The 24,535-nt window shown below is 56.6% G+C and overlaps 9 protein-coding genes across 9 annotated transcripts; 4 read left to right on the top strand and 5 right to left on the bottom strand.

Moving 5' to 3' along the window:
• Positions 1-171: 171 nt before the first annotated feature.
• Positions 172-2,287, top strand: B0T26DRAFT_641362 (uncharacterized protein; the record flags this gene model as incomplete). The annotated part of the gene is made up of 2 exons (XM_060437330.1): positions 172-645; positions 716-2,287. 2 exons carry the CDS (start codon positions 172-174, stop codon positions 2,285-2,287), a joined length of 2,046 nt encoding a protein of 681 aa, XP_060298625.1.
• A 1,748-nt stretch (positions 2,288-4,035) lies between these two features.
• B0T26DRAFT_703626 (uncharacterized protein) lies at positions 4,036-4,775 on the bottom strand. The gene has a single exon (XM_060441679.1). The coding sequence runs from the start codon at positions 4,687-4,689 to the stop codon at positions 4,486-4,488; it is 204 nt and encodes a 67-aa protein (XP_060298626.1). The 5' UTR covers positions 4,690-4,775; the 3' UTR covers positions 4,036-4,485.
• Positions 4,776-5,234: 459 nt separating this feature from the next.
• Positions 5,235-7,534, bottom strand: B0T26DRAFT_703627 (CrcB-like protein-domain-containing protein). The gene has a single exon (XM_060441680.1). The coding sequence runs from the start codon at positions 7,199-7,201 to the stop codon at positions 5,594-5,596; it is 1,608 nt and encodes a 535-aa protein (XP_060298627.1). The 5' UTR covers positions 7,202-7,534; the 3' UTR covers positions 5,235-5,593.
• A 593-nt stretch (positions 7,535-8,127) lies between these two features.
• On the top strand, positions 8,128-9,188 carry B0T26DRAFT_851687 (uracil phosphoribosyltransferase-domain-containing protein; the record flags this gene model as incomplete). Its single annotated transcript, XM_060447648.1, has 3 exons — positions 8,128-8,503; positions 8,629-8,728; positions 8,788-9,188. The coding sequence occupies exons 1-3, from the start codon at positions 8,324-8,326 to the stop codon at positions 9,186-9,188; spliced, it is 681 nt and encodes a 226-aa protein (XP_060298628.1). The 5' UTR covers positions 8,128-8,323.
• A 527-nt stretch (positions 9,189-9,715) lies between these two features.
• B0T26DRAFT_643067 (uncharacterized protein) lies at positions 9,716-12,818 on the bottom strand (the record flags this gene model as incomplete). Its single annotated transcript, XM_060437503.1, has 2 exons — positions 9,716-12,632; positions 12,715-12,818. The coding sequence occupies 2 exons, from the start codon at positions 12,816-12,818 to the stop codon at positions 9,716-9,718; spliced, it is 3,021 nt and encodes a 1,006-aa protein (XP_060298629.1).
• Positions 12,819-13,347: 529 nt separating this feature from the next.
• B0T26DRAFT_703633 (uncharacterized protein) lies at positions 13,348-14,483 on the top strand. The gene is made up of 3 exons (XM_060441681.1): positions 13,348-13,795; positions 13,876-13,964; positions 14,026-14,483. Exons 1-3 carry the CDS (start codon positions 13,503-13,505, stop codon positions 14,076-14,078), a joined length of 435 nt encoding a protein of 144 aa, XP_060298630.1. The 5' UTR covers positions 13,348-13,502; the 3' UTR covers positions 14,079-14,483.
• A 200-nt stretch (positions 14,484-14,683) lies between these two features.
• B0T26DRAFT_703634 (glucose inhibited division protein A-domain-containing protein) lies at positions 14,684-17,347 on the top strand. The gene is made up of 2 exons (XM_060441682.1): positions 14,684-14,948; positions 15,048-17,347. Exons 1-2 carry the CDS (start codon positions 14,806-14,808, stop codon positions 17,047-17,049), a joined length of 2,145 nt encoding a protein of 714 aa, XP_060298631.1. The 5' UTR covers positions 14,684-14,805; the 3' UTR covers positions 17,050-17,347.
• A 1,084-nt stretch (positions 17,348-18,431) lies between these two features.
• On the bottom strand, positions 18,432-19,716 carry B0T26DRAFT_739843 (uncharacterized protein; the record flags this gene model as incomplete). Its single annotated transcript, XM_060443767.1, has 3 exons — positions 18,432-18,555; positions 18,739-19,266; positions 19,685-19,716. 3 exons carry the CDS (start codon positions 19,714-19,716, stop codon positions 18,432-18,434), a joined length of 684 nt encoding a protein of 227 aa, XP_060298632.1.
• A 2,395-nt stretch (positions 19,717-22,111) lies between these two features.
• On the bottom strand, positions 22,112-22,747 carry B0T26DRAFT_641336 (Gti1/Pac2 family-domain-containing protein; the record flags this gene model as incomplete). Its single annotated transcript, XM_060437326.1, has 1 exon — positions 22,112-22,747. A coding segment is annotated over one exon (636 nt), but the record flags the coding sequence as incomplete, so codon positions are not given.
• Positions 22,748-24,535: the final 1,788 nt, after the last annotated feature.

A 24,535-nucleotide genomic window follows, 5' to 3' on the forward strand; every position in this document is an offset into this window, starting at 1 on the left:
GTCGTCTGGCTGCTGTACAGTACCTGCCAAGCACCCAGCCTGCACTTGCAGCGGCGCAGCCCGAACGTCCAAGGCCCCTCAACCCCTCACTTTCTTTTCACCCCTCATTCTGGGCGACACCTGTTCTCAGTAGGAGGCAAGAAACATGAATAAGCTCGAACCAGCCATACAATGAGTGGCGTTGAGTTCATTGTTGGCGTTGTCCTCGGTGCCGTACCAATTGCCGTCCTGGCATTTGAGCAATATGGCAAGCTCTCGGCGCACATTTCGACGTTTCGCAATCCACGGGAAATCGTCAAACTGCAGTCCAAGGTCTCTGCTCAAAGGACGATATTCAGGAACAACGCCATCAACCTCTTGTCAGCTATAACCAACGACCGAGAGCTAGTCCGCTCCATGCTTTCTGCCTTCGGTCAGACAATTGCCGGAGCGAACGATGACAACCCGCAGCGCAATCCTACACAATCCTCCCGACACAAGATTGTGGTGGAGCTGAAGATGAGTGAAATATACCGAAACCGTATTGATTCTCTCGAGGAGAGTCTTGAAAGCTGTCACAAGACGATTCTGCAGATCGTCGTGTCTCTGGAAAAGCTGGTTGAAGAGCTTTCGGGGCTTGCCGGGACGATTCAGAAGAGCGGTGATGTATACACCTCCAAGTCATCATTTGGCAGAAATTATGACTTGGAACTAACAGACATCCCTGCAGCAACAGTCCACGAGCGGCCGTCGAGAATGGCTGAGCCGGGTCGGGGCCCGTTTGAAGCTGGTCGTGAAGAAACCAGAGCTGCTGAAGGCCATTGAAGACTTGCGGAACTTTAACTCGGACTTCAACTTGATGGCGAACCAAGTCATTGGCAGTCTGAACGAGGTCAAGAGGACGGTTCCAGAGAATACCAAATCCCGGCACGGTGTCGAAGAGGCTTGGTTCAGGAGGACGGCAACTAACATTAATAGCATCGAGAAGTATCGCCAGATTCGACATGCCTCGACCCTGCTCTATGAAACGTTGGCCAACAGCTGGACTTGCTCTACGCATCAGCATGAGAGCCACGCAGCGAGCGTCTCTTGTGTTGAAGTTTTTGAGATGAAAAGCGAGGGTTCGGTCAAGTTCGATGTCGCTCTGACGAGTGTGTGTGCGAGCGAGCTGGCACGAGACAACTCCTCTAGCCCGCTCTGGTTGGAGGTTGAACATATCGAGAGTGCAAAGAGCAAGATTGCTATAGCTCCATCGAACCATGGCCAACAGCAGTTCGATAATTTTAACAGTGTTCTCGCCAAGTACTCGACCCCATTCACCGTCCCACCAAAACGACAGAATTCGGCCAAAAAACTGGCCAAGGCCATGAAGAGAGTCCGCTTCAACACCGACAACCTGCCTCAGATGGAGCCCTCGGGCGACGAAGGGCCAGTGATTGATGACGAAGGCATTGACGACATCCCAGAGAGACAACTTGTCAACTTGATGCTTATCGCCGATCTTTGCCAGCACTTCCACACCCAGTACTTGGTGTGCCAGCCGCAGCAGTGTCTCGGGTACCTCGGGGGGCGCTATCTCCAGCGCTTCTACCGGCCGCCTCCGAATCGCCGTTTTGCTGGAGACGCAATGCGACTCGACGCAATCATATCCTGGATCAACGAGAACTCGTTCCAAGGGTCGCTGCCCCTGCCGGCCACTTTCCACATTGCCGGCTCGCTGGCAGCGTCGGTCCTCCAATTCCACTCGACACCCTGGCTGCCCGAGACCTGGCGTAGCCAAGACGTCAACTTCTTCACTGCCCACCAGTTATCGGCAGAGGATGAGCTACGGCTGTCGTATCCTTACTTCAAGGTGGAGTTTGGGAGGCGAGCCAGAAAAGGGAAAGCCGTCGGCTCAGGACCAGGCAGCGAAGACGCCGACATGCAAGACACGGCAGGCGGCAGCGACACGATGGCGGTTGGGGCGCGAAACGAGCTGCTCTTCCGGTTCGGCATCGTACTGCTCGAGGTTGGTTTCTCGCGGTCATGGGCGACTCTGCGGGAGCGGGTGTGCCGAGATTTCCAGATGCCGGCCAAGCGCCAGACGGACTACCACGTCGCCGAGAAGCTGTGCGCCATGCTGGCCAACCAGATGGGCGCCAAGTATCCGCGCATTATCCGGAAGTGCATCGGTTGCGACTTTGGACTCAGGGAGCCGCAGGACGACCTGGAGAAGAGCGAGGAGCTCCAGGCTGGCTTTTTGGTCGACGTTGTTATAGAACTTCAGCGCATGAAGGAGGGCGTCAGAGCCCTCGGTTCGGCATCTTAAACATGATGGAACCTTGGAGCCTAAGAATCGGCTGGATCGAGGTTTCTGCAGAATATGGAGTAATTCGGGGAGGACCTACCTTGCTGTTCTGCCCAGGCCGCTTATTTTGCTGGTTCTTGTCATCTTCCATTCTAGGAAGGCTCGACTTACACCCGAGTTGCCGCAACCAAAACGGATCCTTTTAGGGCACCATCTAATCCATAACTTCCTAGGTCTTTTCCCTTCCGTTTGCAAGCAGCAACCATTTTCAGACCAGCCAAAACTGGATTTTGAGCTCATAATTACACTGGGGTTGCCTGCGGTGATTAAATCCGACGACGACGACGTCGTAGATCTCTACACAACTGTAAAGGAACGAGTCCCAATTATTTCAGCCACAGCTTGGTGGGTAAGTCGGCCTCGATAGCTGGGAGCTGGAGCACTAGGAATAACATCATTAGCCGGGAATTGGCAGGCGTAATGGCACACTGAGCATTGGTAAACCGTCGTGACGCGTAGGTATGCAGGTTCGTGGCTTAGATGCTAGCTGTTGGTCCCTGAACACACGCCAATTACCTTTCATACGTACATATACAAAATCGCGCACTGCTCAGCCGCAGTGGACCTTGTTTCCTCATGAATTAATTAGCAATCAGCATCAATGGCGTCGATTGGGAAGCTCACCAACGCTTTTCTGCAAGCCTCCCAAGAGACTACTTGCCTTTGCGAAGCTGAATTTCGACTTTCGCTCATCAAATACGAAGCGCGTAAGGAATTCCAAGGCCTCGGCGAAGCGCTGTCGACATTAGCAGGAGCCAGCTGGACGAATGGGATGCGAGCGCGCGCGCCTAGCTTCAGACTGCAGACGAGGTCAAGAGACGCGAGCAGACACAGTACGGGCTGTTGGTCGACAACACATCTCTACCAGTATCCAACAAGACCACCGTCCACGACGCAATCATCGAGGCCTGGACCAGTGCCACGAAGGCGCTGGACAGCCTAATCCAGGGCGCACCCCACCGCATCGACAGCGGTGCTGTGCTGCTGGGCCTCTCCGCCTGGCAACTATACCCCGACATCGTCCTGGCTGGCACAGGCCAGTATGTCAGGCAGGACGATCCGCTGATCAGCTCGGGTGGGATTATCACACTCGGCCTCCGCAATCGGGACGACAGCGGCCGGGGCATCTTCTGGTTCCTGCTGCTGTCACTGACTCGTTACTACGGAGACCCCATAGTCGCTATCAGGCACACTGGTGTCAAAGAGTCCCAGATCACCTTTGACGATTTGACTTTTGTCGTCTTGGGTAGTATCATCAGCGGGTAGCAGGCCAGTGATCTAAAACTTGACGTCTGTCTCGACGATATCCACACCATCACTAACTCGCAGCAAGAAGTGTCCCAGTTTATAAGGCTAAACGTCAACGACGAGCATTTGGTCCAAGACGACGATATCACCAAACTCCAAATCGTCAAGGCCCTAGACTCCATCATAGCTCAGGACTCCAGAACCGGTTGCTCTCAGTCACTGAATGCTTTCGGCGCTGCCAAGCAACTTTACTCGGGGCTCGACGGCGCAAGGGGTCGATCTGCAGGTCACATCACGCACTCTCAGCAAGGCTCTATAGTGGAAGAAAATGACTGCTAATTTTTCAAGATTCTTTGCTAGTCACCTTGGTGTGCATCGCATATTTCGAAACCGGCGGGCTGGACATCGACCCCGACTCAATCGGGAGCAACACCTTTGCACTGTGCCATTCTAACTCGATATTCGTACCAGCCGGCTTGCTCGCCGACCCGTCAGGTGCCGTCAAGCTGAAGTTGAAGGAAGACACGTCGCCGAAGGCGAAGGCCCCCCCAACGGGACGGGCAGATGATGCCTCGCCCATCCAGCGGATCACCGGCAACATCGGGAAGCCGGGGCTGGGGTTTCTCGTCACGCCGGCGAACCCTAAAATGCGCAAGCTGGACTACGGGTCGTGGCACATGATCTCGGTCCACCCAGGACAACTTCCAGCACACATCGCTACACCTGTCCTTCACGGGCTTCGAGCTACGCAAAATCGAGCCGCTCCGGCGCAAGGATAAGGAGCTCAACAGCTACGAGCTAGAATCAGAACAGGCCGACGCCGCGACAGGGAGCTAGGAAAGGCCGCGGGAATCCACGAAGCAACTTGGTCAAAACGGACACCACTCAGATCCATCCATCATCATCAAATCCTAATCGGTGAAGACTCCCACCCTATTGATCATGCCCCCGCCCAGTATGACGAAAGAAGCACAACAAGAGCGCAACAGGCAGTATTGGATGGACAGGGAACTGGCCGAAATAACGGCCAGAAACACAGAGTTCAAGAAGAACGTTAAATATGGTTCAACTCTTCCATCAGCTACCCACATCTTTCGATATATACTGACTAACATATACCTATGAATAGGATGCAACTTATTCCCAGGTGCTGGGGTTTTGAGAGAGTAAAAGGCAAAGGGCAGCGGAGAACTGACAGCCGAAAGAGTAAAATAGAGCTTCCTAGATTGTACCTGTTGGTGAGAGAATCCAACGGGTAATTAGTCTATGACGCTATACAGAACCTAAGCCTTCCAAGAATAATGCAAGAGAAGAACATGAAATGGGATAAAATAAATGCAATCTCCATAACTAACATCTCGTTTCTCGGTAACTTCCATAATCGTAAACATCCATTAACTTGAAAAGTTTGTTTCTACCTCTTCGCAGCTCACCTACCTAGGGTAGCTATAGTGAAAAGTACTCCAAAGAGTCCAAACTCGAAAGCATTGGGTGTTGAATGCATTGTATCTCAAGTTAAATAATTAGTAATTAGGCTAGTAAAGCTGGCTGTGACGACCAACCTGGAAGCTCATGCGGCCACAAGAGCCTCACTGTCCACAGAATGTAACCCACCCCCCCTTCCGCTCGGCCCCCCTTCTATCTACCTTTCCGGACTTGAAGAGAATTGTAGATAGGTATTTAGGCATTAGACTATGTTTTAAGTTTAACTCGGTGCCTCCAAATCAATATCAGGAGGTAGGGAGCGCATATGGAATAGTAAAGTACTCTAATTACGTTCCATGAGGAATTCCGCTGAACTCCAACTAGTTCTTAAATATTGGCGAAGTCTAGACATTGGAAAGTCTTGAAGATGAAAATATATAAACTCTCGAATTTGAGGTAAGGTTTAGTATCAAATCCTATTAGAGCTATTTTTAGCTCGGGGTATCTAGACTTGGGTGTTTTACCCTCCTCAGGTGAACACAAAGCCAGCCAAGACAGCATATTACAGTTGTTTACACCAGCAGACACGGCCGCCTAATGGGTACAGAGCAAGGCGGCGTAGCCATCAGTCCACTTCAGGCTGCCCATGATGACGACCAGCAACGCCAGGCCCACCGCGACACTGGCGCCACCGTAAACGTAAGCATGCCGGCGCCTGAGGGCCGCGAGCTCAACCACCCAGGTCGACACGGTGGTCAAGCAGCCGCAGAACCCGTCCTGGACGCCCTGCAAGACCTGGCAGCCGACGGCGCCGCCGAGGGGGACGTGCGCCAGGTCCCAAGCCATGCCCAGCATAGCAGTTCCGGCCATGTTGACGGCGAAAGTGCCGAGGGGGAAGCTGACGATGCGGCCGTTCAGCCAGAGCGACGCGTAGAAGCGGCACAGACAGCCGAGCGGCGCGAAGACGAGCGCAAACGTTGCCGTGCCGCGCCACGTCTCCTGGCCGCGGCCGCCGCGGTCCGGAGGCCAGATGCACAGCAGCACGGCGCCGATCCACGACCCGAAGCCAAGCACCACGGCGAGCCTGTCGACGATTTTCCGGGTGAACAGGCTCGTCAAGGCAGGCGTGACTGGCTCGAGCGCAATGGCGAGGTGGGCGCCGATGAACAGGCCCGAGAGCGAGAGCGACACTGTCACGAGCAGGACGGCCACCACGGCCATGAAGGAATAGCCGCCGTTCCTCGCCGCCTCGGCGCCGGCGCCCGGGGCGGTCAGCTCGTTCGATAGGGCGAAGAACATGTCACGGATGAAGGACGAAAACGACGTGAAGGAGCCGCAGAACCCGGTTGCCAGCCCGATGTAGAGCGGGATGGTTTTCTTTATGGCGGCGTGCTCTTTCTTTGCAGCGGCCAGGTCCGCAGCGGTCGGCGACTCGCCAGAGCCGCCACTCTCCTGGTCTGGCCCCTTGCTTTGCTTCGCCTCCGGGGTCCGGTTCGCATGCAGCGGATCGCGGAAGAGCATGCGGTCCTCGGCAAGAAACCCCATCACAGCACTCCCAGCAAAGTTGGGCCAGAGGGACGCAAAGATGACAGGCTCCCCAGGGTACGAAGACGTCAGGGCCTGGAGTCCCAGCCTAGCAAGGGTACCGAGGATGGAGAACAGCACGAGATAGGAAACAGTGTAGATCTGCGTGGCCAGGCGCGAGATCTCGACTCTGCCGCTTTCTTCTGCCGCTATTTCTAGACCCGGCTGCGGTTCGCCACCGGAAGCCTTCCTCTCCTCAAGTCTCTGATCCCGAGTGTATTCCCGGTCGCGAGCCCGGACCTGCTCTAGTGTCTCGAACCGGCGTGTGGGCTCTTCGTCCGGGTTCTGGACGGGCGAGACGTCAATAACCTCGTCGAGGTTGGCATACGCGTCTGGGTTGTCATAATCCACGCGGGAGGCGGTCGATGCGCGACGCGCGTTCCGGACTTCCCTAGCCGATGACCGACTAGACGGCTGCCGCTGCGGTTGCTGGGCCGTCGTGGCATCCCCTGCATCTCGAACTGGCGCGAGGGCACCGTCGAGATTACGGTACGACTCGGGGGCGCCGTATTCGGCAGACGATCTCGAAGGGCGGCGACTGTTGCAGTCGGTGCTACGTCGTGGTCCCGGCATCGCTTCGTCCTGACGGCCATGCTCGTGTTCGCTAGGCTGCGACATTACGCGACAGCGACGCCGTGCGACGCAACGCGATGTTGACTTGGCCCGAGGCAATGGGCGCGCTCGAGCATTCAGCTACCTAGACCATTAGGACGGGTCGGCTTTGCGAACACATGGCCAACGAGGAAAGCCTCGTGTCCTAGGGTATTTTTTCTGATACGTATTTTTTCTGATACAAGGGAAGGGAGTTGACGTGAGAAGATCTTATCCAGTATCTGCAACGTGGAACCTTGATCGGAGCTTGGCTTTCCAAAATGTCGAAACTCGGAAGCGACGACGGGCCGGATTCGGAAGCGGTGTTCGGTTACCCCCCAGCCGCATCCCTGCATTCTGCCGTCCGTTATCTTATCAGCTCCCCAAGGCGGCTAGTTTAGTGAGGAATTTGTGGCGGCCCAGGTTCGTGGTTTCCACAGCTGACGGGTGACCCCGCGAGCCCCGCCATTCCACACCGCAACGCAACCGTCGTAACGCGCAGGCAGGTACAGGATGCTCAGTTCAACAGTGCCTGGCAATGCCAAGATCCTGGAATGCAGCCGTGATCAAGCTGAGATTGGTGTATTATACATACAAGACCTACACAAGCTAACGGGATTGGCTTAAACGGACAATCCGATTGTGCCAGCTGGCGCACAGCCCAGGCCGGATTGAACCCGGCGAACCGGTCTCTGGCGTCTCAACAGGATCATGGGACGGTCGTGTAAGACGGTGAGTGGCCGCCTGTCCCACGCCTTGCCGGGTTCCGGTAACCGGCGGTTTCCAGATGCAGAGCGTACCCGACCACTCCCTGTCCATCCTCTGAACGGGAATGAAGGAATGCTCGCAGCTTATCGCATCGTCACAGACTAAGGCTGGGCCGACCTTGTTTAGCACGTACGGCGTTGGCGTTATGTAACAAACAACACATGGACCTTCCCCAGACTCGCGGTCAGCGCTGCCGTCTTTTCCCAGACAGACAGACAGACAGACAGACCATCCCGCTATCTTAAGAAAAACACCATAAAATTTACACACACTATTAATTGCCCATTCACACTCACCATTACATCAATCTAGTCTCTTGATTACACCGCGAATCGCACATTACTCTTTACAAATACCGATAGACCTTCACAAGAAAGAAAGATGGACCCGCTGCCGCCCAACGTGCACGTCTCCAAGCACCCGTGCCTGGTCGCCAAGCTGAGCCAGCTGCGGTCCAAGAGCACGAGCGCGAAGGAGGTCAAGTCGCTGGTGCACGAGATTGCGATTATCCTGGGATGCGAGGCGCTGGCACACGCCGTGAGCGCGGCGCCCGGTTCAACTGTGCGTCTTCCTCTCTCTCTCTCTCTCTCCACCCCCATCCCTGCCTCATCCCATCCCAATCCGCGAGGAGAACAAACAAACCCCCCGACATGCCACATGCAGTGTTGGTTAACATGAACGATCAGGACGAAACACCCCTTGGGTTCCCGTACCAGACTACCAGCGTGCTCCCCGAGACCATCTCGCTGGTGCCGATTTTGCGCTCGGGATTGGGCATGGTAGAAGGTATGTGCCCCCTAATCTTCCTTCCAATGCTCCGCAACAGACTAACCACCCCGCCGCAGCCATCCAAACCCTCCTCCCGGCACCCGTCCCCGTGCACCACCTCGGGCTGTACCGCGAGCCGATCTCGCTCGAGCCGGTCGAGTACTACAACAACCTACCGGACCACAGCAGCGCGACGGGGCAGGGCGCTAGCGGGCTAGCAGTCATACTAGACCCTGTGATCGCGACGGGGGGCACGTGCGCGGCGGCGATCCAGTCGCTGCGCGAGTGGGGCGCGCAGCGGGTGCTGGTGCTGTCGGTGCTAGGGGCGGCGGGCGGCGTGGCGCGCGCGGCCGCCGAATGGCCGGCGGGCGTCGAAATCTGGCTCGCCGGCGTCGACGCCGAGCTGACGGACCGCGGCATGCTCAAGCCCGGTCTCGGCGATGTCGGCGACCGCCTGTTCCTGACCATTGGCAAGTAGGACGCTGTCGTGGGCTCATCGGAATGAAGGGAAGATACACTGCCATAGAAACGCGCGGGGGCCGGGATGGGTAGGGAAAAAAGGAAGACGAAAAGTCAGACTACGGGTTGGAAGGATGGAGTGGTGCATGGCATGTGTGCCGGCTACATTGCTTGGTGAAAACCGTATCAAGTAGTAATTACCCGCCGGGGACAAGGTTATGGCAGGCAGGCAGGGCTTCGAGGGAGATGATACCATGTCTTTTTTCCATAAACACATATCCGTATCCGTACATCCACGCCACATCCCGATAATAGGGGGTGTTCAACAAGTAATGTCAATACCTCAGTTCCCACAAACTCTACGACTCGCGTGAGATAATACTCGATATAAACCCCCAAATCATGCTTCGTTCTCTTCTTTTGGTTTCTTGCCATCCATCAAGTCATATTCGTTATCCACACATGTGAACATTCCCCTTGCTCTACGTGCAGAGTCTACCCAACCGAATTCACAGAATATAAGCTACCCCGACCTCTCCAGTCTGTCTAGCTCGGCGCATATTCCTCCTCGTCTACCAGGGTGCCCTCTCCCCAGCAGTCCTCGACCCACCGCTGCGTGACAATGCGGGGGACAGCACTGCGCGCCGAGACGCGGTACCGCACGTCTGCGGCGGCCTCACGCTCCGACGCGGCGTCCTTCCCAATGATGACGACATGGGTGACCGTCTCGTCCTCTACGCCGCTTGTGACGTGCCCGTTGCCGAACAGGACGTGCTTGCGCAGCTTGAGCGCCTGGCCTTCTGAGACGCCCTGGCCCAGAGCGAAATACACGCGGCACCTCCGGAAGAGGAAGCTCTTCAGGTCGTCGAGCCCGTGGCCGTGCTCCTCGAGCTGGTCTAGGAAGCGGCCGGCATCGAACGCCACGCTGCTGCTGTCTTCAAATTCGTCCTCCTCGTCGTTTCGGCCGGTCGTCGGCATGTGGTCGAGTATGCCGACCAGCTCCGCCACGTCAATGTCGCGCGCATAGCTGTCGCCAAAGCAGTCCGTGTTTTTCTCCGCCACCGCCGCCATTGATTCGGTGGCGTGGAGCAGGTGGCCCTTCTCAAAGGGGACCAGATAGCCCTCGCCGTCGGACTGGGCGAGACAGTCGAAGATCCACTTTGGCCGCACAATGTCCGCGTCGCCAGCCTTTTTCAGGCTCGCTACTTTCACGACGTTCTTGTCGGCTACTATGATCATCCCCGAGCCCCTGTCGACGCTCTGGTGAATGCGGCCGCCGTTCTCCTTGATCAGCTTCTCGAGAGCGGGCTTCGACATCTTGGCGGGCTTCACGGCCTCGGACAAGACGCAAAAGTTGAGGCCCCGGAAGAGCTCGCTCTTCGGCTTGCGGATGTCGAACTCGGCGGGCGCCGCCGAAGGGTCCGTTCCTGCAATGACCGGTTCCTGTTTGATGCGCTTGGTGGGCTTGCGCTTGCGGCTCTCCATCTCCATGGCCTTGCGCTCCTTCTCCTCCCGGTTGACCTTGCCCCTGAGCGCCTCAAGCTCGTCAATGTCTAGGCCGCCGTCCCAAGCCTTATCCATGCGGAGCTTGCGGAAGCGCGGGAACCGGAGCGTCCAGCCGATGGCGAACTGATCCGACTGGGCAATGGACGCGGCCTTGACGGAGATGACGACCGAATCCTTGGGCTGGACCCAGACGTCTGGCTTCTCAAACTGGTGGCGTTCGCCGCCGCCAAGCTCGATGAACTCGGAGGGGGGCTTAGCGCTGTCCCAGTCCTTCCACTTCCCCTCGGTATGGTGTCTGATCTCGGCGTAGTCCTCGGCCTTGAAGCCGCCGCCCACCTTGCAGAAGCTGAGACACTTCTCTGGGCTCGCGCCAGTCTTGACAAAGTTCTCGCCGACGCGCAGTCCGCACAAGAAGCTCGACAGCGTCCCGCCCCTGTGGCCGGATCCAAAGTACCCACCGACCACGACACAGTCAATAGACTCGCCAAATTCGGACATGTACTCGGGTTTTACCTTAATCCAGTCGTTGTTGCGGCTGTTGAGCTGGTATCGTGAGCGGGGGTTCTTGAGGACGAGGCCCTCCGAGGCTTCGGCGACCACCTTGCGGAGCAGCGGCTCGATCTCGTCGGCGGATTTGGCCTCGACATACGGGTGGATTTCCAGCCGACGGTCTACATTTCGGACAGCTCTTTCGAGAGCCATGTGACGGTCCTTGAGTGTGTAGTCGGTCAGGGCTTTGTCGTTCAAGAGGAGAATGTCGAAGACGCGAAATAGAGGCCGCGGGCCCGTATGAAATGGATTCTTCTGTTGCTCCAGGGCCGCAGTCTTGAGCGTACCAAAGGCAACCATTTTGTCGAGCTCGGGGTCCCATGTGATCATCTCGCCGTCGAGAATGAGGTTTCGGACCCCGCTGTCGAATGCATCCCCGAGATGGCGTGTCAGGGCGGCATTGTCGTCTCGCAAGCCATTGCCATAGAGATGCGTGTACTCTTTTGCCTTTCGGGACCAGAAGGCAAACCGGAAGCCGCCAGGCACCGAGGCATCTTCCTCCATATGCATCTGCATCCTCTCGCCGTCGAGCTTCTCCTCGATCCAAAAGACTGGATACGCCTCGGTGACGCCGAGATTGGAGGCCAGCCTGGCGAACGTGGGAGACATCTGGAACTGGGCGAGCTGCGGCTGGAAGCACTGCATGAGCGTAATGTCCGTCTTTTGCTCCTCGAGGCGGTTTTCGGGGTCCCACAGCTCCCAGCACACGCGCCTCAGACTCGACGACACACTGAACAGGGCCTCGGCATCGGGGTGCCACAGGCTCAGGAACGTCCTCTCGGTGGCGCCAACCTTCATGTCTTTGAGAATGATGCGGATCAGCCACATCAGCTCCTCGGCATTCATGTTCAGGTAGAACTCGTCGAAGATGGGCAGCTGCTCTGCTTCGCCGCTGGCGCCAGCAAGCCGGTCCAACAGCACGTTGACATCGGCAATGGTAAGGTTTCCGGGCTGGGTGCGCATCTGGCGCTTGGCAACGACCTCGAAGCAGCGGCCGGCAAAGTCACCAGCCTTGGCGCCCTGGCCAGGCAGCTTCCAGTGCATCAGGTTGTAACCATCCTCAGAGTTACGGTCAATTTTCATAACTTTAACCAGCAGCTTGCCGATGGTGTTCTCCTTGAGGCCGTAGACGCCGCGGTCGCGGTCCTTATCGGGCAGGATGAGGCGCATGGCAGGGTAGAAGTCATTGCCGACCTCGTCGCGCCAGCGCGTCATAAAGCGCTCGATGACATGGCGGCGCTGCTCGTGGTATGATACTGTTGAGGTGCCGCCAGCACCGCGGTGCCTAGGCCTGGATCGCCCGGCGGCAGCAATGGGACCAGAGCTATGCGGCTTGCACTCCATTAGGGGGGTGAACAAGGACTTGAAGAGCTCAGAGAACAGAAACGTCTTGGAGTGGTTCCGCGGCCTGTCGTTGAACCTACGATGGGTATCAGCATGCCGAATAGCAACTCGGGTCAGGGCCGGCGTGCTCGCAGCACATGACCTACTGCTTGTCTATTTCTTGAAGGCCAATGGGCCCAGCGCCATATTGTCTGTCATCCTCATCGATTGCGTCCTCGTCTGGGGATTTCGGCCTGTTTGGTCTGCTCATTTTGGACGAGCTTGAGCCTAGTTTAGGAATGGGAACGCAAATCCGATGCAAAGACGGGTTTGGCAAGGTAATTGCTTCTCCTTTAGCTTGGTTGAAGTCACGGTGCAAGGGGCTGGTGTATCGAGTCGAGTGAGCGACAAGTTGTCAATTGCAAGCTACCCGGTTTAGTGGACAAGTTGTTGAGGTCGAGATGGAATTTGATCACCCAGCAGCCATGGCCGGCATTACGACACCAAAAAGTGGCAACTCCGTCAAATCACATGAAGAGAATTAAAACAGAAGACGGCCTTGTGGGAAAAGTAATTGGAAACAGGAAGTTTGGGAAACAGGAAATTTGTGAACAAGTTGGAAACGACCTTCCTGCCTTCCCTGCCTGGCGTTGTGTTCTTAGTGCGGCTGTTGCCTGTTCAGAACCCAGGGTTAAAGCTTATTTCGGCCACGTCCAACCCTAGCCAATTGGAGACGGACCGCAGGGGCCACCTCGGGTCGCGTCAATGTGACAGGCACGCAGGCCGTCGCGACGCAATCGGGGAAATTTGCACTTTTTGTTCGCGATACGGATTGCTTTTTGACCGACATCTCGACCACCCAACGCACGACAGACAGACAACCTACAGACCCGCGCACCCAGCCATCACCACTCCAATCAACCCGAGCACCACCAAAATAGCCCGAGCAAAGACAATGTCTGCTCTTTTTCGCACCTCGTCGCGCGCCGTCGCCGCCGCGCGGCCCATGGCGAGAGCCTTCAGCTCGACGCCGGCCCGCCCCGTCGCGCACATCAACGTCGTCGGCCGCCTCGCCGCGCAGCCCGAGCTGAGGCCGACCAGCACCGGCAAGGAGATTGTGCGCTACACCCTCGCCAGCTCCAACCCGCCCAGCAGGGGCAGCGACGAGAGGACGACGAGCTGGTTCAACGTCACATGCTTTGAGCAGGAGGGGCCGCGCCGCGACTACATCCTGTCCCTGCCCAAGGGGTACGTTCCATTACTACTTCTTCCCAGGACTGCTGATAGCTGGCTGGCTGGCTAACTTCCTTCTTCTCGTCTCGCAACAGTACTCAGCTCTTTGTCTCGGGTGAGGCCGTCGTAGACAAGTACGAAGACTCCGAGGGCAAGAAACACACGGCCTTCAAGATTCTACACCGTAAGTCGTTTTGTCTCTCAATTTAACTGGACTAGCTGCTAATCCGATGAGGGGGAAACAGGGCAGTTTGAGGTTCTGAGGCGCGGTGCCGAGGAGCAGCACAGCGATGAGTAGAGCGATGGCGGGAGGCCTAGAGCGCCACCCCTTCGCTTTTGATGCGGGTGCGCTCTGAAGCTCCACGCATCTCACTCTCTCTCATATTCTCCTTGGGGCGTGTGAACGGGTGTTGAGCAATTGAGCCTGTTGGGTGCGAGGGGGGTGTGCTGTATATTACTAGTGGGAGTCGGGATTTTGGCTAGTCGACGCGTCGACGCTGGGTCGATCACAACCGTCCATATTTGTACGAAACAGCGGTGTTGCATATGCTCTTCATGATACCAAGCAATTCCACTTTGTCAACAAGACACCAGCAAGCCGGGTGTGTGATCAAGTTGTGGTGTTCTTCCTGGGGTTGCATCCCAAAGTTTCCAAGGCTATCACTTGCCTAGGCATGAACGCAATTCCTCTCGTCAAAAGAAACGAAACTCGTGAGCAAGGTGCCAATTAAAACTCAATCCTATTCCTAGAACTGAGCTTCGAGACAGCCCAGGCGCAAAGCCGTTCTCACAGGGCAGGGCAGTGGTGCTAAAGTGCAGGTGTTCCCAGGCGATAGAGGTGCGGCGGTGGGGTGCCGATAGCGGGGCGCGCTTTGCTTGTCACGGCGCTGTCATTTCCTATCGCCGAGTCTGGCAACAAATTATTTTGCAACCCGCATTGATCCGATCGCGAATTCCCTACCCACCCTAGCCTGGAGACATTTACAGCATTTTGGCCGAGGCCGGCACAACCCTCTCGACTAGCCATGACGATGGCAATGCTCCGTCTGCCCAGGGGCCTCCTCTTTGGAAGGCCAATTCGGCCATGCGCCCGCCTCTCAGGCGCAATTGGACAAGACGGGAAAAGGAGGGCGACGAGGGCATTTGCCACGGTTGGCGCCGACTCGAGGTGAGCGACCAGACAGAAGAAATAAAAAATGAAATAAATTATATAGAGGTCCCATTGGCCTCTGCGACTAACCTCGACATCTTTGCCAACCAACAATAGGCCGTTCGATGTCATTGTCGTGGGCGGAGGCCATGCGGGAGCCGAGGCGTGCGCAGCGGCAGCCCGCGCTGGCGCGAAGACGGCCCTGATCACGCCTGACGTCGACAACCTAGGCACCTGCTCGTGCAACCCCAGCTTCGGCGGCATCGGCAAGGGCACCATCCTCCGCGAGATTGACGCTCTCGACGGGCTGGCCGGCCGCATAATCGACAAGGCCGGCGTCCAGTTCCGCGTGCTGAACCGCAGCAAGGGGCCCGCCGTCTGGGGCCCCCGCGCCCAGATCGACCGCGCCCTCTACAAGAAGCACATGCGCGACGAGCTCGAGTCGTACCCCAACCTCTCCGTCGTCCTCGGCAAAGTCTCCGACATTGTCCTCGCCGACAACGACGACGCTGCGAACCCGGCCAAGACCAAGATCGCTGGTGTCCGCCTCGAGTCGGGCGAGGTGCTGCCCACCAGCCAGGTCGTCATCACAACCGGCACCTTTCTCAGCGGCGAGATACACATCGGCCTCGAAGTGTACCCGGCCGGGCGCATTGGCGAGGATGCCACTTTTGGCCTCAGCAAGTCGCTCAAAGACGCCGGTTTCCAGCTCGGGAGGTTGAAGACGGGCACGCCGCCGCGCCTCGACAGGAAGAGCATCAAGCTGCACACGCTGGACGAGCAGCTTGGCGATGACCCGCCGAACCCCTTCAGCTACCTGAACAGCACCGTTGTCGCGACGGAGCAGCTGTCTTGCTTTTCCACCTACACCAACGCAGCTACCCACCAAATTGTGCGAGACAATCTCGACAAGACCATCCACATCCGCGAGACGGTCAGGGGGCCCCGGTACTGCCCCTCGCTCGAGTCCAAGATCATACGCTTTGCCGACCGCGAGAAGCACATCGTCTGGCTCGAGCCCGAGGGCTACGACAACGACGTCGTCTACCCCAACGGCCTGAGCATGACAATACCGGCCGAGGCGCAGGAGCGGGCGCTGCGCACCATCGCGGGCCTCGAGGACGTGGTCATGCTGCAGCCCGGCTACGGCGTCGAGTACGACTACGTGGACCCGCGCAGCCTCAAGCGCACGCTCGAGACCAAGCTCATCCGGGGCCTGTTCCTGGCGGGGCAGATCAACGGCACCACGGGCTACGAGGAGGCCGCCGGCCAGGGCGTCGTGGCGGGCATCAACGCCGGCCGCGCCGCCCTCGGCCTGCCGGGCATCCGCCTCAGCCGCGCCGACGCCTACATCGGCATCATGATCGACGACCTCGTCACCAAGGGTGTGTCGGAGCCGTACCGCATGTTCACGTCGCGCAGCGAGTTCCGCATGACGGCCCGCTCCGACAACGCCGACACGCGCCTGACGGCCCTCGGCCGCTCCTGGGGCGTCGTAGGCGACGTGCGCTGGCGCCACTTCGAGGACCAGCGCGAGCAGGCAGGCGAGCTGCTCAACCTGCTCCAGTCATCGCGGCACAGCGCGCAGACGCTGCAGGCGGCTGGGATCCACGTGCGCTCCGACTCCCGCATGCGCAACGGGCTCGAGGCCCTAACCATGGCCTTCATGGCCAGCCCGGAGCACGACATGGTGGACATCCTCCAGAAACTCAACGGGCTCGTCCCGGGCATCGGCAAGTTCCCGACGCTCCTGTTCGAGCGCATCAGCGTCGAGTCGGCCTACACCCCCTACGTCCGCCAGCACGAGGCCCAGCACGAGCGCCTGGAGCGCGACGAGGCCCTGGGCCTGCCCCTCGACCTCGACTACGACGCCATCGACGGCCTGTCCCACTCCGAGAAGGAGGTGCTCCGCACCGCCCGCCCCGAGACCCTCGCCCAGGCCCGCCGCCTCGAGTCCATGACCCCCGCTGGCTCCCTCGTCCTGCTCCGCCACGTTACCCGCGGAGGCCGCGGCGGCCGCGGCGGCTATGACGCCGACCTCGCCGCCCTGACCGCTACTGCCGGAGGCGACCAGGACCTCGCCGCCCTGGACGCCCAGTCCAGGGTCGCCGCCCTGTAAAAACAGACGTCATGGTTGTGACTTTGACATTTTAGTGAATGGAATGTGTGTCGCTCAGAGTTGGATATGGGGACTGTACTGTATATACAAAATCAAAAACAGACGGCTGCGCTGTGTATTGGGTAATCTCGACGGGAACATCTTTAGACGGAGAGCGGTCGGTATCTAGATGATTGCGGTTGGCGGCGCCCGGTGTATTTTATCCGAAATGTTGTATTTACCTACCTGTGCTCGTCTTTCTTCGGGGTTCCTACTTCCTTGTGTATTTATTTCGAAAAGAAACTACTTCTATCCATGATTATATTCCATGTCAGTATTTATCATGTTTTTTTCTCGTTCATCACCGCAGCACCAAGCCTGAGATCGCTGTCTTCAGTCGTGCAGCGTGAAGGTCTAGACAACCGAAACCCCCGAATGCTGTGTCTAGTAAACAAGGATCGAGCATGTCGATGTTGGGTTAATTACATATACCCACTAGCCTCGCCATAGCCCCAGAGGTTGCATGCGTGTAATGAAAAAAAAATTTGAAAAATAAAAATAAAAATTACATTTATCCGGTTGTGTGTGACTTTGAATATTTTGTAAGCACCACACGGTCCATGGTTTGAGTTTGTAGGCTAGATAGGTGCAGATTCCTCGTGCTGTGAGAGACGTCGAAAAGGGGTTGGACCATCACCACGGCAACTTGTCAATAAAAACAATCTCACATAAAACCTGAGCGCGCGGCGGGACAAATTCTTGGCAGACTAACATGTCAAGATAGAGACATAACGGCCTCCCTACCTACTCTGATCTTGGCAGCCGCCGTTGTTATTACGGTACAAGGAAACGTGAGCTTATCTTTGCCGTTGGAAGTATGTGAAGACACAGTAAAAGACAGTGATCAGGATCCATAAGTGTACTGTGTTCCACCGACCGAGAAACGGCAACCATCGAGAACACACGAGTGCGCCAGCCAGTTACTTTATTCTACACGAGGACTGTTGAAAAATAAGTATATTAAAGAAAATGAGATACACACGCACCGTCACCACGCGACCACGTTCTTCATTGATGATTCAAAAGCTTACCTTGACAACCGTCATGAATAGTTAAAAACAAGTTCCGACCAACAGGTACGACTAATGAGTACGATATACATGTCTGAACGAACCGCCTTCATAAATAATACACGCTCTCTTTATACAATGCTCGCTATCCACGCATGCTATTTTGGTGGTGTTACACGCGCTAATGAGTTATCACATATGCGCCACTCTAACCAAGCTCTGTAGTGGCATAATTATACAGGCAACAGCTGATCAGAGGAAGTAGCGTGACAGCAGCGACAAAAGCACCGCAAATCCAAGACATCCGGAGTATCTTGCACAGGCACCGACTCTTCACTTCTTAGTCTGCTCATTCTCTTCAGCCTCACCTTGTTGTGGCTGCGAGAGTATCTTGACGGCGTCTTTGCTGTAGACATAGCTAGCGCCACTCCAGACGGTAGTCACGGCAACTACGTATCTAAAATGCCAATCAGTAACTATGGGCGGCGTCGAGCTCACTTTCAAGCGCTGATGGAGGGAAAGGGGGGCGAGAGTATAGGAAGGAGAACATAAGCTGGCAATATAAGGGAGCAGGAAATGGAGTATTGATGGGGATTGCTTCGAAGAATAGGACTGGAGCGGAAATGAGAGGGACACTTACTGCATCACGCCTAGCGGTGTGCCTAGATCCAGCGAGGGCACCACGGGAGCGACAGTCGTCAGACCCATGAGCCCGAGCTGCAGGGCCGTGTTGTACTTGCTGATGGTGGTAGGCCGGACCTCGGCAGAGGGTAGGGAGAAGTCCCAGTAGCGCGCCATGGTCTTGGGCGGCGGCAGCGAGATCCATCGGTAGTAGATGGCGGCGATGCCGAGGGCAAAGTCGCGGCCGAGAATCAGTCCGGCAAGCCAGAATGGTAGGGCGCCCTTGGTGGCCAGCGCCACCGTCAGCACTGTCATGAGAATCTTGTCGGCCATGGGGTCAATGACAGTGCCGACGACGGTCCCGAGGTTCCACCTGCGGGCGATCCACCCGTCGAGCAGGTCGGTGATGCCGGCGTAAGCAAACAGACCAAGCGCCCAGGCATAGTGGTCGTGCAGAATGCAGTAGCCGACGAACGGGGCAGCCACTAGTCGCGAGGCGGTCAGCCAGTTGGGGATGGTGTAAATATTTTCGCGACTGATCGCCTTCCTGGCCAACGATGGCAGCACCTTGTTGATGATGCCGCGACGCGGCTCTGGTGCATCATTGTTCTTGTGCGAAGAACCCGGTCTACAGCGGGCAACATGTTAGCATCATTACCGGGACAAGCGGCAGTTGAACAGGTTGACAGAAGGAGGCCACCAGAGCAGGAAAGACAGCCATGTTTGTTAGCACAGGTCCAGTTTTGGGAGTGGCAGGTGAGGGAAAGGCTGTCCGTTGGGGAAGAAAGCTAATTACAAGAAAGGGTCATCATACAATGGATCTTCGGGGTTCTGGGCCCTCGACCTCCTCGAGACGGCAAAATGCCTGGCCTGGACCTGCAGGAGCTGCAGATGGGATTGTGGCTGGTGCGTTGCTGGGCAGGTTGGCCGCTTGAGCGACCCCCGATGCCCATGAATGACACTACATGCTCGTTGGACAGCGCCCGTGCCAGCGCATGATGAGAGTGCCCGATGTTGCCTTGCCTCCTTTTTCGAAAAAGGGGCAGAAGCAGAGAAGTGGGCCTCGCGACGGCAACATGCCGCCTTGTTTGGCAGTAGCAGCAGCAGCAGTTGACGACGCGGCCCAGGACGAAGCAGGGCGCCGGTAGGGCTGCAGCCGTTCAGCCGAGGCATTGCTACGACGGAAGGGAGGTGGAGGCTAGCCTGAAGTCTATCGGATCCTCTTCCAAGCCCTCGATGTGCTCGTTCAGCGGTACCTCACCGTCTCGCCTCGGTACGCACGCAGATGAGGCCCGGATAGACCAGACAGGTCCTGGTAGGTGGGCGGGGCCAATGACTCTCCTGTCCAGATAGTTTGGCTCTGGTCGGGCCAAGTACAAGTCCCTGTTCGAGACTTGAAGCAAAAGCGAATACGAAGTACCTGTGAAGCTTGCCTCGGCGCCAAGCCACCTGCCAGTCCGCAAGATTTTGTCGAGATGCACGAGAGAAGTTAAGCCAAGGGGGTTCTCTCTGGCTGCAGAACCTACAAAACCGGCAGAACTCGCGTGGTTCCTAGATCCCATGGAATCAGCAAGCACATCTCTCTACACACACTCCATGTCCAAGAGACGGGACGGAATGAGGCACAAATGCAAAATAAAATATCGGAGACACCTGGCTGGTTTGGGGTTGGTACCTACACCTTGTACCCTCTCACTCACACACACCCACACCCACACCCACGACTACGTCACGTCACGCGCCCCTTTCACCTCGGCCGCGTCCAAACTGTGTCGCTGTGCTGCTGCTGCGACGGCCGCCGCAAATGACTCCACCGGGGCCCAATGGAGAGGCGGGGAAAAGAGAGAGAAGAAAAATCCGTATTCGTAATCTAGCCGTATCTCTGCAGCTTTAATTGACGGCGCCTTAGCAAAACGATTTTGCGCACGGCGTCACGGCAGTGTGTGTGCACGCACGCACGCACGCAAGCAGGAAGACAGATTGAACTGATGCAAGGCGACGACGATGGGAAATTTCTGGGGGCGCGTTTTAATTGGAGCAACGGCGACGGTCGGCACGTCGGAAGAAGTGGAGCCGCGCCAGTTGTGCACCCACTCCCACCCGCCGCATGCACCAGGGTCAAGTCGCACAAGCCCATCCCCCAAATCGACGGCCTCGTTCCGACCGGGCCAAACCAACCCCGAGCCCGTTGGGATCGGACCCAACAGGCGGCCGCCAAGAGCACCGGCCCGGATTTACGAATCAGGAGGCGACGATCCACCAGACGACCCCAACGGAGCCCAAATTCTAAGGTATACGTATCTTTGGTGCCATATCCAATTGGTTCTCGTAGATTTAACGCGCGCAAGATGTAGAATAAAATTATTTGATGTCTTATCCGAGCGCAGCAAAGCCTCAATCAATCGACAATATCTTGAAGTGCCCTTCAAATGTGATGCTACAGACCGCATCAATGAAGCTCGGACCACCAACTCCAAAACACGGATTTCAGCCAATCATCTGATTTAGTCCCAACCCAATGATACGCCAACCAGACATCAGCCAACCGGAAACGAGATAAAAATTGAAACAAAAGATGAAATGCGGCAGGATTGCTGGCAAGATTGCCATTGCCAGAGGAGAGCATGATTGCTTGCTAGGAAGCAATTCTTAGGTAGGGGATAGGACAAGCAGCTTGAAAACAAGACGTGCTAACTAGTAGAATAGTGAGAGTGACCATTAGGCTCGAGGTCAGCATTGCCAAGATCAGGATTGTCGAGATCCGCGGCTAGTTGTTGGCCCATGGATCCTAGTTGTTGACTCGTAGGACCTGATCGCTGCGCCGTGAGTGACAGGTGTTGCCCCGTAAGGGCTTGGGGTTGCCCTGCGTAGCTGAACGGTACTGACGATCGTCTTGAAGGCTGATCGATGGTTGCTGGTGCCGAGAACTCGGGCCTGGATTCCCCTCTGAGGGCCGATACCGAGGCGTGACGTCTTGGCCCATTGGACCACACGCTGTCATCATATGGCGCGTAACTGTTTAGGTCAGGCAACCCGTGCTGCGGCTGGTGCATCTGGTGCATCTGGTGCATCTGGCTCATCTGGTTCATCTGGTGCATCTGGTGCATCTGGTGCATCTGGTGCTGAGACTGGTGCATCTGGTGCTGAGACTGGTGCATCTGGGGTTGGTTGTGGTAGGGCTGGTTGTATTGAGGCAGTTGCGAGTGCGGCAAGAGTGTGTACTGGTGGTGGGGTTGGTGATGACCATTGGCCCTGTCGGGCTGGTGCTGCTGGTATTGCGATGCCATGCCTCCGATGCCTCCCATAACCTGTTGCAGCTCCCAACCCTCCGTCATTCCGTCGAACTGCGTCGGCAGACCCCGATCAGGCCCGTATTGCATGTCTTCTTGGCAAAGTGGGACCCGGAAACTCTGGGCCGCTATGATTTCGGTGGGTGGCATAAAGTTCCTGTACTCCTCTATCTGCGATATTGGCAGCAGTTTGCCGCTCTTGACATCATCAATGTTGTAGTAAGATACCAGGTGGTGGGGTGATCCTTCCCAGATAATGCTGATCGTCTTCTTGATCAGCCCATTCTCCTTGAAGGGATACGAGTCGACGAGGGAGCCGATCAAGCCGCGATCAAGATCGGGATGGGTCTGGGACAGGTTCGGCAGCTCGCTCCCGTTTGAGGCACGCCTGTCCGCCAGCTTGGTGATGCCGTTCTTATTCTTTTTCATTGCCCTCTTCTTCTCGCCCGGCGCGAATGCTTTCTCCAACTCGCGGTATATGAGGAAATTCCCCAGGATACGGCTTGGGCTCCAGTTGAACCCATCCGTCCACCTCTTTATCCCCGATGAACTCTCCTCGTAGATGAACGTGTTGCCGCTCACGATCAATTCGGCACGCTCTTTGTCGTGAGGTCGGCGCGGAACGTGGTGTAGACGACTATCGGCGCTTAACTGAAAGAGAATTAGGGCGTCCCTTGTCGTGGCAACGTACCCCCTCCATGTTGGCTCCAGATTGATGAACCTCTGGTCGCTCGACATGATAGCGACTGTTGGTGTGGATGGGGTGTGGATGGTGGTGTTGCTACTGAAGGTAGATTGTGTTGCTGATGGTACTTGCTACAAAAAGAGAAAGACGGTAGCGAGGTTAGTTAGATGTAATGCAAGTAACGCAAAGCAGAGAAGTAAAGCAATTAGGTCGTAAAGCTTGGGGAAGGGGCCATGGCCGTACCAGAGTCCAAGCCTGTAGCGGCAGGAGCAATGCGGATGGCGGGAGCAACGGTAACTGGTTTGAGGACTAGTCGCGTCGAGTCGAGCAGTCGAAGAAGGAGCGACGGAGTAGCCAAGCTCTGTCACCCCAGATTCCCTCTTCGTCTGATGGTCCGTTGGTCTGAAGAAATAGCCGTTGAATCGTCTTCTCTTTGCCTCATGGAGGAGGAACTCTGCTGCTTCTTGGGTAGCGTTGTTCGAACACGTTGATGGATATCGACCTTGATCTACCGCGAAGTCTAGAGTGAAGACTGGCAGGGCAGCGGCAGCAGCAGACATGTACCTTTATAGGACAGAGCATGAACAACGAATGCTTCCGCCGTCTACGGAGACCACACCGGCCCAGAAACCAGTGCCGGGTGGCGTGGAGTGGTGTGCTCAACTTGGTCCCAGCCAGTGTTTGGTTCTCCATCCGCCACCCCCCATCTGGCCGTGCGCCTTCAGGCCGTCTCTGATAGCGGCAGCAGCGACCTGCTCGATCGAACCTTAAGCAAGCCACATATCCGCTGTGGGTAACCGGCTCGGTCCTAGCACCTCTGTCTGGCTGCCCTGTACCTGGGTGCCGTGGAACCCAAGTCTGCGAGATTGTTTAGAAGCTTTGGGTGAGGGGGAAGCACGGCGGCCTACGGGACACTCGAAGCTTATGCATTGAAAGCCACAGTACCAAATTCGTCAGGAAATACAACTAATATCGACAAACGGCGGGCAGAGGTCACTCCAGACACACCTCCACCCATATTGCGTCCTTGCTCGGCGTTCCCATCACTTCCACTTCACCCGCAGCTGAGTTCGCAAAAGCGGAAGACAGCCAGCCCATTGCTGGAGAATGCGCACATGAAGCAGTCCTCGGCCAATTCTACAGTCCCAGCACGCAGATTAATTGTTTGGGCTGTGTGGAGACGGTCACTAGCACAAGGATCCAGGACTCCGGCCCAGTTAAGGTGGGCATGTTCGTGCAGCGGCAAAGGTGCCGACGGCAGCTAGGTCACATATGAATGCACAAACCGGCCCCATCACCCACCGCCAAGCCAGCGACGGTGCCAAACCGGTGTGGGAATTGCTCTGTGGAAGACATGTAATCTATGATGGGAATAGCACGGCAGACGCCCCGCTGGAAGGGGGCGTGCCGGCATATCTGTTGTTGGCCTCGATGACCACTGCGACAGCCATAACAACTAGCACAACTTCTTTGGATAAAACGAATGCATTGGCCGTTGGGAACCGATGCATCAGGATATTAGTTACCTCACAAGGACGGCGGGTGAACGAATGCAAGAAGGTAATCACGGGTTTGCTGCTAATGGTTTGCTTCAATCACGCTGCTTTTAATAGCCGTGACTTGTCGAGTCATCCGCCTGGTGAGGATTGCAGTCTGGTTTTGCCAAACATTTCTAGATAATAAAAAAGCACACATGGCTATTTTGGGGTTTTCTCAGGGGCGTATACTCCGGTGGTCAAAGCCGCGACCCAGGGCCTAGGTCTAGTTCCGCGGAAACGAAGGAGGATGGGCCTCAGATCGCACCATCTCTGGGCCTTTCGAGTTCCCCGGTATAGGTCGGG

This window comes from Lasiosphaeria miniovina (genome assembly GCF_030549165.1).
Source record: "Lasiosphaeria miniovina strain SMH2392-1A chromosome Unknown B0T26scaffold_3, whole genome shotgun sequence".
Taxonomy (NCBI): Eukaryota; Fungi; Ascomycota; class Sordariomycetes; order Sordariales; family Lasiosphaeriaceae; genus Lasiosphaeria; species Lasiosphaeria miniovina.

What these genes read in the sequence shown, in the direction of transcription:
- B0T26DRAFT_703633 (XM_060441681.1), top strand. Translation starts at nt 13,503, where the DNA reads ATGTCTGCTCTTTTTCGCACCTCGTCGCGCGCCGTCGCCGCCGCGCGG. An exon ending in ATCCTGTCCCTGCCCAAGGG is followed by an intron (nt 13,796 to 13,875) that starts GTACGTTCCATT and finishes GTCTCGCAACAG; the next exon opens with TACTCAGCTCTTTGTCTCGG. An exon ending in GGCCTTCAAGATTCTACACC is followed by an intron (nt 13,965 to 14,025) that starts GTAAGTCGTTTT and finishes AGGGGGAAACAG; the next exon opens with GGCAGTTTGAGGTTCTGAGG.
- B0T26DRAFT_703627 (XM_060441680.1), bottom strand. Translation starts at nt 7,201, where the DNA reads ATGTCGCAGCCTAGCGAACACGAGCATGGCCGTCAGGACGAAGCGATG.
- B0T26DRAFT_703626 (XM_060441679.1), bottom strand. Translation starts at nt 4,689, where the DNA reads ATGTTAGTCAGTATATATCGAAAGATGTGGGTAGCTGATGGAAGAGTT.
- B0T26DRAFT_703634 (XM_060441682.1), top strand. Translation starts at nt 14,806, where the DNA reads ATGACGATGGCAATGCTCCGTCTGCCCAGGGGCCTCCTCTTTGGAAGG. An exon ending in ACGGTTGGCGCCGACTCGAG is followed by an intron (nt 14,949 to 15,047) that starts GTGAGCGACCAG and finishes AACCAACAATAG; the next exon opens with GCCGTTCGATGTCATTGTCG.